The sequence below is a fragment of the Calliopsis andreniformis genome, chromosome 8 (assembly GCF_051401765.1).
Source record: "Calliopsis andreniformis isolate RMS-2024a chromosome 8, iyCalAndr_principal, whole genome shotgun sequence".
In the NCBI taxonomy this organism is placed as follows: Eukaryota; Metazoa; Arthropoda; class Insecta; order Hymenoptera; family Andrenidae; genus Calliopsis; species Calliopsis andreniformis.
In genome coordinates, this window is record NC_135069.1 from 418,336 (window position 1) to 429,953 (window position 11,618).

General features: G+C 48.2%; 1 protein-coding gene across 9 annotated transcripts in view; it reads left to right on the top strand.

The window, feature by feature from the left end:
* Shot (dystonin-like protein short stop) overlaps nucleotides 1–11,618 on the top strand; it is a 66,063-nt gene that overhangs the window by 20,673 nt on the left and 33,772 nt on the right. For 4 of the 9 annotated variants that reach the window (XM_076383746.1, XM_076383750.1, XM_076383745.1 and 1 more), the window contains exons 6-14: nucleotides 4,258–4,537; nucleotides 4,832–5,282; nucleotides 5,361–5,618; nucleotides 5,700–6,273; nucleotides 6,510–6,980; nucleotides 7,066–8,271; nucleotides 8,360–8,443; nucleotides 9,862–10,083; nucleotides 11,460–11,575. In XM_076383746.1, the coding sequence (XP_076239861.1) occupies nucleotides 4,258–4,537; nucleotides 4,832–5,282; nucleotides 5,361–5,618; nucleotides 5,700–6,273; nucleotides 6,510–6,980; nucleotides 7,066–8,271; nucleotides 8,360–8,443; nucleotides 9,862–10,083; nucleotides 11,460–11,575 (3,662 nt within the window). Of the gene's footprint in view, nucleotides 1–81; nucleotides 97–3,011; nucleotides 3,193–3,678; nucleotides 3,903–4,257; nucleotides 4,538–4,831; nucleotides 5,283–5,360; nucleotides 5,619–5,699; nucleotides 6,274–6,363; nucleotides 6,388–6,509; nucleotides 6,981–7,065; nucleotides 8,272–8,359; nucleotides 8,444–9,861; nucleotides 10,084–11,160; nucleotides 11,226–11,459; nucleotides 11,576–11,618 lie in introns of those variants that run through there. The other 5 variants (XM_076383747.1, XM_076383743.1, XM_076383751.1 and 2 more) reach the window with 5 other exon arrangements.

Here is an 11,618-nt window from a genome sequence, read left to right on the forward strand (position 1 = left end):
CACCTTGTATTTTACTCTTGCTAACCAACCATCCGACGTATCTATCTAATGATATATTTTTTGTTTTCTTTCGCGCCGCAGAGCTGGCGACGCAAGGTAAGTTCCCTACACTTTTATCCCATAGCGATTCCCAAAGAGCCAAAGAAAAAGATGAGAAGAAACGTTGAAAGTTGAAAGGGAGCAAAAGAACGGGATAGATTCGTGGTGTCGTGGATCTCTTATCGACCGCGCGGACGTGTGCAGAGCGGTAGATGTCGCTCGCGCGTAGATTCCAAGTCATTGAATGCCGAATCGGATCGAGCTCTCGGGCCAGGTTCTCCTCGCTTGTCCATTCTCATTGTCCACGGTCTCGTGCTCGCGCGAGCTGATTGCATGCGGGTGGCGGGTGGCGGGTGGCGTCCAATATTCCATCGCCTCCGGTGACGAGCGTCCTTTCGTTCGAACCTCGCGGCAGACGTTACCGTTTATGGTATTTCGCACTTCCAACCGCGCCAACGAGGCGGAAGGAGTGACGCTCATTGTCAGACAAAACCGAATGCCGATATGGTATTCGTAGATGTGGGTGGAGGACGGATCGTCGCGAGTGCCGTCCTTACGCGTCGCGTGGACTCTCGCCCACCTTGTAATTATGATAATCAGAGTCGGTTGATCAGACATCGAATACAAAAACCGCGGATGACGCCACCAACCAAGGCCTGCCGTTAATTCATCGGATTCCTTGTAACGCTGTCGCGACGAAATGTCTTTTTAATGGAGCGTCGCATGCGAAATTACTGAATGGGAAAAAACTTTACCCTTTGATCTATTCATGCTACATTCTAGGTGACATTCTAGAGAAAATAAAAGTTAGCGAACGTGTAAGAGCTGTCGATTCTCAAAGGTGCGATAGTTTCTCGCCAAAAGAAATTTCTATTTCACGGTATCAACGTTATGCGCATTTAACGTTCATGTAACATTCTTCTGACATCAGAAAGTATAATAAACGTACGCCTCTTGGGTGCTGTCTTACCAGTCTCGTAACGCGCTGGGGGGTATTTGCATTGCGCTATGCGATGTCGATTGATCTTACTTGCGGAACTTCTAGCAGGATTGCCCGATGGAAACGATAAGAACTTGACCAGAATGTTAAGATGGAATTTCGACTGCGAAGAATATTCGTGCAAAGGATCTGGGTTTGGTAGCGAGGAAGTACGAGCAGTCAGAACCGAGCAAGTGGTTGCTGAAGCGATCGCGTCATATCCTGTTTGGAGCAACCGTGCGATTCTCCCATCTCGGTTCTTTTCCGTTCCGTTTTTCTCGCGACGCTGCCGACGCTTTGGCGACTGCTCAGAGACGTTATCCCGCTTTGCGTCGACTTGTTTAGGTATTGTTTTCGTTCCTTGGTCGTCCTCCTCCTCCGCGAGACAATCGTCCATTAGACTATAAGGTGCGTGCGTTTCTCGTTTTCTGCGCGACCTCCACAATAGCCAACGCGTATATTAATTAACGAGTTGGACGAATTAGGTAACTCTACCTCCGTGACAGATAGAAGGTGGTATTTAGCGATGGAGCGTTATACTGTGCCGCCGTGCTGTAGCATCGAATATTTCTGGAAAAGGAAAAGGAGGAAGGACGCGGCGCGCGAGAACCGAGCGAGTAGCGATGGCGAGAGACGAGCCAAGTTTCTTTCGAAACGGCCGAAGTGGGGCTGGCTCGTCCCATAGCTGGAGTGCTTTCGTCACTGACTCGCACGATATCGCCCGAGCGCATGCGCTCTGATACTTGCCTCTACAACGACTGTAAACATGTCCAACGATGACGATGACGGTAACGGTGACGGTTTAGATGACAATGTTGATATCGATGACGACGAAGAGGAGGCAGAGGAGGCAGAGGAGGCAGAGGAGGCAGAGGAGGCAGAGGAGAAGGACAAAGACGGGGGTGGGTGTCGCGGAAGCAGGGAGAGCATAGGTGTGCAGGATGAAACTCGTGAAACAGACAAGACGATATGGCGAGAAGGACAAATGCGGAAAGGAGGAAAGGAAATATATGTATAGCCGAGAGACAGAAGGAGAGGAGAAAGGGGGGATTGAGTGGCATGGGGGGGCAGGCAGGGTTGTCGGAGGCGTCTCTCACCTGCGCGCATTTCGTTGGCCTACTCTCGCGACGACTGCCGGATACAACGCGGCACGCTGTCGGTCGTTCGGTGAATCGCGACGTGTCATCCTGTCGTTTCGCGGTAGTTTTCCCGAAGAATGCTCTGGCTCTGACGCTCCGTTAAACGAACGAGACTCGCGCGGCGCGGCGGGTCTGTGGTGTCGCGGATAGACCGATAGACGGCGAACGATCCGCATCGTGAAACCTTACCGGTGAAACGTGCGAGCAAGCGAATGAACGAGCGAATGAACGAGCGAGCAAGCAAAGAAGCACGAAAGGAAGGAACGTGAGGAAAGTGGGGATCGGAGGCTCGATCAGCTACCTGTTTAGTGCATGCCAGTCGGTTGGCGATACGTGTCGAGTCGCTGCCTCTTTCAGTGTCGTCGATAACGACTAATTGTTCGTTCGCGCGTTATCGCTATCCTGTTCGCCGGTTTCTCTTTACTGTTCTTCCTATCCACCTGCCACCAGTGACGTTCTTTCGAGACCGGCTTTACGATTCGACGAGTATACAGTTCTACGCCACGGCTGGGCTCCCGTTTCCTGAATCTCCTCTCTTGGGACAGTGTGTTAAACACGTGACGAATTATTATCGTCGCTGGGCAACGAAACGGCGAGCAAAAAAAAAGCATAACACGTACCATGAAACGCGCAACCACATGCTAGGCACTTAGCTAAGAGTCGGCGAAGTTTGCGCGACGAGGTGTTCGCTCGATTCTCGATAATCGGCTTTCACGCGACGCGACTACCAGATAAGGCTGTAAATGACCGCTCGTACACGGCTCGCCGTCTCTTCTGCGAGCAGATGCTAGTGACTTGGAGTAGAGACGGAAAGGCGAAGAAAGCATCGGTGGCAAAAGGCTCGTCGACACCGTCGTTTCATATCGAAAATGTCGATATACCGTTTCAGCAAAGGTGGTCGGCTGTTCGTGCAGGGTACCAGGGAGGACGACGCTCGCGAGAACGTCGCCTCGCCTGCTCCAACTACCGCGACCTCCGTTCCCGACGATTTGACAGCAGTCTATACGAAACGACGACTCTCCACAGAGGTGCTAGGTAGGAAATCGTACGAACGAGTTGTGAACACACCGAGAGAAATTTCCGTGGTCAACCTAACGATGACAAGCGTTTAGAGATCATTCGACGTCTACGAAATGTCATTTTCTTCACTTTCGTCATTACTCATGTTATAATCTCTTCCCTCTCCGATATGATCTTCAATCGTTATTAGCACAATCGTAAATTATTTCGCTTATCTTATCGTTGTTAAGCACTGAAAGTTTGGAAGGTCGACGTTTCGTATGCGTCTGTTTCTAACAGATGAGAAATCGCTGCACGATCAGCGTAGACGGTACTGAATTGAAAGCGAGCCGAGACAGAACCGAACCGTGAGGTGATTTCCAATTGTCTGGTTGGTCACGACAGCGTTCCACGATGCTCGTCTCTCGGTGTGTCGTCAACTTGAAGCAGCAAAGTTGACGTCTCGTTGGAAAAATAGTCGGAAAAATTGTCGAAAAAATGGTTGATCACGCTACGGTTTAGGATCTTCGATCGAGTCAACGAAGACCTCGAGACGCGGTGAAAATGGCACGAAGCGTATCGTGACACGGATCGTTCGTAAAACGACCACCTTGACTCGCGGCGAAGAGAGATGCGTAGCCGAGGATTTGACGAAACGCGCCTCTGCAGGCTACATACAGGACACCACCACCGCTGCTTCCTACTCATTCAGCCGACAAGCTTCGCCAAAACCGAAAACCGTTCGGGTAAGCGTCAATCTGGCGAAAATGGTCGTTCCTCGCAACAATCGTCGTCGCCCTTGATCGCGCTCTTCGCGCCGGAATTCCGCTGTCGTCGTTCGTCCTCTAGGTTCGCGCTTCCTCTCGAGTAGGGTACGTCAGCAGGGGGTGAAAGGACGCGCGCAATTAAACATCGAAGGGCGAACCAAGCGGAAACGACGTCGAGACTCATGCACGACCCCAGAATCAGACCGTATAAAATGATGAGAAAGTTGAAGTCGATGCCGTTTCGTTTGTCCAACTTTTCAAACTCAACAGTAGAAACAGCATCGAATGAATGAAAAGTTTCGTCAACGAAATTTCGATTTTCTTTTCTTCCTAGATATCCGATATAGTAGTGGGTCAGGAACCGAATGTCACCGCCCGAGAAGCTCTGTTGCGATGGGCTCGACGATCGACGGCACGTTACCCTGGTGTACGTGTCACGGATTTCACTGGCTCTTGGAGGGATGGCCTAGCGTTCAGCGCCTTGATCCACCGAAACAGGCCAGATCTAGTCGACTGGAGAGGCGCCCGTGCAAGTCAGCCGCGAGAGCGGCTCGATCGGGTCTTCCACGTCGCGGAGCGCGAGTATGGCGTTACGAGGCTTCTCGATCCTGAAGGTAATTCCCCTCTTTTCTCCTATTCAGACCGCTTGAAAATTCCGCGAACGAAACTGTGTTTCGCTACATCGTTCGTATTTTCTCTTGTGTCCTTTTGTGCCGATGTACGGGACACACGTTGGTAGTAGACCGTTTCCGGTCGACGCTTGGACCGTGACCATTTACTCCCACTCTGTGGTTTGTTCCTTGCTGCGCGATAAAGCGATCGGACGAGCGTGTTCTCTGTTCGAAAAAGGGAAGGAACGCGGGACGAAAGAGGCTCGGGGTTCATCTCTTTTTCTCTATTTCCTCTAGATGTGGATACTCCTGAGCCGGATGAGAAGTCCTTGATAACGTACATCTCTTCGCTCTACGACGTGTTCCCGGAGCCGCCAGCTATTCATCCGTTATACGACGCCGAGGCGCAAAGGCGCTCGGCGGAATACAGGGAATTAGCCAGTTCCCTTCATCTATGGATTCGAGAGAAAATGAGCCTGATGCAGGAACGTGCCTTCCCCCCAACCCTGATCGAGATGAAAAAATTGGCAGCCGACAGTACTAAATTCAAAAACGAAGAGGTCCCGCCGCGGTATCGGGATAAGCAAAGACTTGCTTATATATTCAGGGATTTACAAAAGTATTTCGAGGCGGTCGGCGAGGTCGACATGGAACCTGAGTTACATATCGATGTGATTGAAAAGAACTGGAACCGCTTGATAATGCTGCATCAGGAGAGAGAGCAGGCGATCGTCGATGAAATAAAACGGTAAGAAGGATGACCGATCGCGTTGTCGATTTGCTTCGGTAGGATTTTTGCGTTACTCGTGTTTTTACCGCTCTCCAGACTCGAGCGACTGCAACGGCTGGCCGAGAAAGTTCACAGAGAGATGAAGATGACTGACAGTCGACTGGAGGAACTCGAGAGCCGCGTGGAAGATGAAGCGCGACGTCTCGATCGGCTCCATCCTCTCGAAGCGAAACACGCGGTTGATCTTCTCGAGCAGGATATACGAAACACCGAAATCCAGATTCAGAATATCTTTACCGACGTCCACACTCTTACCGAGGGAAGATACAGTCAGGCTGCGGAACTCCATAAAAGGTTTCTCTTTATACTTGTAATCTTTATCGAATGTAGAATAGTAGTTGAGCTATTATTGATCCTACTCCACTTGTGCGATAGAGTTCAAAAGCTGCATCAACGGTGGGTCGCTTTGCGATCTCTTCTTCATAAGCGTTTGGTACAGCCCTTGTCGGCCGTGTCGTTCCCGGTCGAAGAGCGTGTCGTCACGAAACACCGTACTACCGTTCATGAGACTCGATTAGTAGATACCAACCCTCACTTCCGTGCCTTGCACGATTGCATCGATTGGTGCAAAGCCAAAATTAAACAGTTGCAAGAGGCAGACTACGGTTCGGATCTGCCTAGCGTTCAGAACGAACTAGATGTTCATCAGAGAGAGCACAAGAATATCGAGCAGTTCCATCCGAAAGTGGACAGATGCGTGCAATCGAAGAATCACTTCCATGGAGAAGAATTAACCCTCTACAGTCAACATCTCGCTGTTCTTCAAAAACTATATACCGAGTTATTATCAGCTTCGAACAAGAGATTATCCGATTTAGACACGTTACATGATTTTATACAATCTGCGACCGGAGAGCTGGTTTGGCTAAGTTCTAAGGAGGAAACAGAAGTGACGCGCGATTGGAGCGATAAAAATCTTAACGTGCAGAGTATCGAGCAGTATTACGAGGTACGCGATCTTTTGATATTAAAACTGCCTGCAAACGCCCATGCACCTTTTAATTTCCCTTCATTTCATTACATTTCCTTTATTTCCAAGCGAACTTATGGATCTGGAATAGAGGTAATCTTGATTCTTTACGTAACAGTATGATTAACATTAAACATATTCCTTATTCTTTTACCGTAAATCGAAATAGTTAATATGCGCGAATAGATGTCTAATATAAAAATGAATAATTTCAGTCGCTGATGAGTGATCTCGAAAAACGAGAGATTCAATTTTCGGCGGTACAAGATCGCGGCGAGGCCTTGGTTCTTCAGCATCATCCAGCTGCGAAGACGATCGAAGCGTACATGTCCGCCATGCAGAGTCAATGGGCTTGGCTCCTTCAGTTGACTCTCTGTTTAGAGGTGCACCTGAAGCACGCCGCTCAAAGTCAGCAGTTCTTCCGCGAAATTCAGCAGGCAGAACAATGGATCGCGAAGAGGGACGAGACGCTCAATACCATTTACTCGCAGTCAGATTTCTCGTTAGACGAGGGTGAACGTCTATTGAAGGGTATGCAAGAACTTCGGGAAGAATTGAATAGCTACGGCGATCAGGTACAGAAGCTGGTTGAGCAGGCGAAGGATGTCGTTCCCATGAAACAACGTCGACAGCCCGTCACGCGACCCATGCAAGTCACTTGCGTCTGCAGTTACAAACAAGTCAATGTAAGTTCTGCTATCGATTGCTTCGTTGTTTCTTCGTTCGTTCGATCATAATCTCATTAATCGTTCCTAAATTGTCTCGCTTCAGATGTCGATAGAGAAGGGAGAGCAATGCACCCTATACGACAATTCTGGAAGAATAAAGTGGCGGGTTAAAAATCAGGAAGGCGTTGAATCTCCTGTACCAGGTGTTTGCTTCGCTCTTCAACCACCCGACAAGGATGCTCTCGACGCGGCAGAGAGATTACGCCGGCAGTATGACCGAAGCGTTGCATTATGGCAACGTAAACAACTGCGTCTAAGACAGAATATGATATTTGCGACCATCAAGGTGGTGAAGGGTTGGGATTTGCCTCAATTCTTGGCCATGGGTCAAGATCAGCGAACCGCGATCAGAAAAGCGTTGAACGAAGATGCTGAGAAGCTATTGTCGGAAGGAGATCCAGCTGATCCACAATTGAGACGATTGAAACGAGAAATGGCCGAGGTGAATAAATTGTTTGACGAGCTGGAGAAGAGAGCGAGAGCAGAGGAGGAGTCGAAGAATGCGGGACGTATTTTCAACGAACAGATTTCGGCTCTTCAGCAAGCACTCGACGAAGCTGAGAGAATTCTCAATGCCCGTATAGCTGCCCCATTGCCAAGAGATCTTGACAGTTTGGAACACTTGGTGCTACAGCACAAAGACTACGAGCAAAGTCTTCGTCGTTTAGCTCCCGACCTCGATATGGTTCAGCAGACCTTCCGTGGAATTACATTGAAGACTCCAGCGATGAGGAACAAGTTGGATGCTATTAATACTAAATGGAATCACATCTGGAATGCAAGTAACCTTTACATAGAACGTCTGAAATGTGTTGAAATCCTACTTTCTAGTCTGGATGAGAACACAACAATCATCTCCGAGTTCGAAGTAAAGCTAGCTTCGTTTGACGAATTACCACCTGATCTGAAAGGTCTGCAGAACGTGTTAGAGGACCTGAGAGTTCTTCAAAATGCTATTAGTCAGCAGCAAAACGCGATGGATCAGCTGAACGAAGACGCGCATAATACTAGACGTCTCGTCGAGAAATCGAGATCGAATCATCGCGGTCCGCACACGGATATGGACAGATTGGACGCAGAAGTGAATCGTCTAAATGCCAGGTGGACTAACATATGTGGTCAACTGGTGGACAGAGTACGCAGCGCGGAAGCTGCCTACAGTTTGGCTCAGCAATTAGAACATGCTTACCGAAACGAAGTAGATTTTGTCGACGAGTCCTATGGAAAATTGGAAGTGGAGAACGCGAAGGTAATTAAAATCATACGGGCAATGTTTTTCGATAAGTTTTAAGCTGCTTCTCCTTTCTTCATCTCTTTATCTCGCAATTTATTTTTAGAATCTATTGAACAGAGTGGTCGAGCGTGCTCCAGCGATCGAGGCGGTAAACGTGACGGGTGGTCGATTGATACGCGAAGGAAAGGTAAGATGAGGCTCGACACAGTCGTGACTGGGTACTCGCAAGCCTTTAGGTAGGCTTAGTTGGCCTATTAGGTAGCCTTAGGTAGCCTTTAGCTTACGGTATGAACGCTTGCGTGAATGGGATGCTGCGTGAGTCGTTTATACGTAAAATAGTCTCCCATCGTAAGATTGCGCGATTTGTTTTCCGCGTCGCGATTTCTATGTCCTTTGTCTCTTCCCCTTGTTTCTTGTCCCCTTTGTTCGGCGAGGTGTGCCTCATCAATTGCTAGATTCAGTGTCGCGTCCTGCTGCGAAGATGGTCTCATCGGCATCGCCAATGGCTTTCATCCTGGATCGTCGTCGCGGATCATCGTCGCGGATCATCGTCGCGGATCATCGTCGCGGATCGTCGGGCCATAATTGTCATCAGCAGCAATCACGCTAGGAAAAAGTGTACGCTGCTACGCTGCTATCGCCACGAGGGACTCTACTCTTCGCCTCCAGCGAATCGATTACAACTCCCTTCCGACGGGTTTTGCCATGGGCTTTTAGGCGACTGATAATCACCGTGTCAGCAAGAGCAACGTATTTAGATCTTTGGAGTTTCTGAAGTTATTTTCAGGAATCAAGGATGCATCGCTATGTATATTTTCGCTGACGTGCCATCGAACGTGTGCTTTTGGACCTTTTAGTACATTCTCACAGCTGTAAATACAGGCGACGCGTAGGCTTTTTTTTTCGTTCCTAACGCTAACGCTTATCGTGCAAGGAAACTCGCTGTTGCTTTATATCGAGTCGAACCGAGCCGAGGCAATTGGAGCGATCGGTACGACTCTTGAAATACACTATCTTAGCTTTAGAACGTTACCATGTTTCGAATAGCTAGCCATTGGAAACAAATTTGCTTCTACTTACACCTTCCCTATTACGTCTAATTGTACGCACCCTCTCTTAATGGATACACCGAAGCACGGTTAACCAATCGCCCCTATTAAACGTGAGGTATCGTGAAACAATGTACGGATTTATTCTGAAAACTGGAACGTGTTATTTCAAGCACTTTAAAAATTTCTTAAAGTGGAAACTCCCTCATCTTTACACGGAGGAGAGTCTCTTGTTCGTAGCCTGTTCGTAGCCTGTTCCAGTTGTTAGAATCGCCGTCCTGCAAAGGGAAGCGATTTGCCTCGAAAGCTGTCGAGGTGTGGGCTTGCTTTCTTTTTGTAATAGTCGCGATCTGACTAGGAGTAAGGTGCTTAGAATATTGCCGTTCGAAATTGGTTCGTAATAACACGTGGTGCTTGCTTCATCGCTAAGGGCACATCTTAGAAGACCAGAGGTTCTAGAAATACTAAAAGAGCATAGAGAAGGGTAGCGATGCACAAACGTGATCTAATAAGTATTTTATCCGCTAACCGTAACGGGCTAACCGAAATACCCTAGATCTATGGACAAAGACTTCGAGCGTTCAAGGAACAGTTGGAAGATATCTCCCCTTCTTTGGATGCTTCGGTGAAAAAGCCGCGAAGAGAATTTGTCTCTACAGTCGACAACCTGGCGCGTGATCTGGACAATCTTAACAGAAGGTACACAACGCTGGTGAATATTCTTCAGGAACGAGTCAGGCAGCTTGCTGCGATGCACCCCGAAGACGCGTCTTTACAAGTAAGTCAATTTTTCAAATATTTTTAGTTGCATTCACGACTAATTCCTTAGGATTCGTTTATTTCGTGCATGTTAGGAAATAACATTCTTAGGAAATTGTATACAAATATTCGGTATATATTGAGATTATCGAAGGATACACCGAATGTTGTCGCTGTCAAAGTTTACACAAAAGTTTGATCCTCCCGCTGTGTAGAGGAGGGATCGATAAACGAGAGTTAAGCGGTGGCGCAGAGAAGGAGAGCGCGCAGTTGGCGCTGAGCAGTATTTTAGGTGGGCACGTCGAGAGGTGCCGGCTGGTAACCGGTTGTTTTCGTCAGCGTTACGTTGTTTTTACTCTTGCAAAATGCGCGTGGACGATGGCCTTGGATCCTCCAAGAAATCCTCCGCAATACCGCAAGTTAGAATCGTACGAAAGGTACGGGAATCCGAGAAAAAAGTGGGTCGATCGTAGCATTGCATTGTGTGCATCGAGAGCAGGGTGGGGATGGAGCTGCGAATCGTTCTCCGCGGCGCTAGTACAAAGTTTTTCTCTCTGTCACGTGTATGGTCTGGTTGGAGGCACGTGCTGTTCGCTCGTTAGTCAGCAGCGATTACGTTATCCTCCACTTTTGCGTGGATTTCGAGGCCAACGTGGGTTGGCTATAACAGCTATGACGGAATGTTTGCTTTGAGATCGCGCGTAAAACGGATCGATTAGGCTCGCAATTCACGAATGGAATTATTCGAGACAAGAGACACGGGACTCGCGTTCGGATGCACTCCCGACCGGTCGCTTGGCTAAAAAAAGAATCTGGCTTTTCTGCGCGCCCACGGTTCGTTCGTTTCTCGAGTTTACGAGTTGGCAAATTGACCAAGTCGGTTTCAGTCAGTCGTTGCAACTTCTTCCCGGCGCGGTGATCGAGTGAGCGGTGACTCTGTTCCGCTTAAGTGCGTGCGAACATGTTTGCCGTGAGACAACACGCTAATTTTCTGATCAAAATTCACCTACGGCAATATTGAGCCTTGGAACTCTGTTCTCAGAATTGAGATTACGTGTCGCATGCGTTGTTAGTTCATCGCGAAGAGAGATAGCAAGTTGGAGAAAGAATAGCAAGGGTGTAATCGTTGCAATGACGCTCGATAGAAGAATCGTCAACATGGTAATTTCAGAGTCTTATTAATGCGATCATTACATGATTCTGACAAATGTCTTTTGGTATTTGGCTGAACGACAGTAAATTAGAGGGTCACTTTACGTTGCACCGATACACTTGCTCTTGGCACCTTTAACTCTTTCTCCTTTTTCACCTAATTCCTGAAACAGAATAATTTCATAGAAATAATAATCGTATATCTCTCTGTATTTATTAATCGCGTTTTAAATAATATTCCAGCGCGTCCTCCAGGAGCAGAGGCCCCTGCGAACGTTCCGCACGGAATTCAATATTTACGAGAGCAGTACGTGCGAGGAGCGGTACACATCAATGACCACGCATTATACCCAATCACAGTGAGTAAAAGTAGCAAAAAGGACTGTGGTATCATTCGAAAAG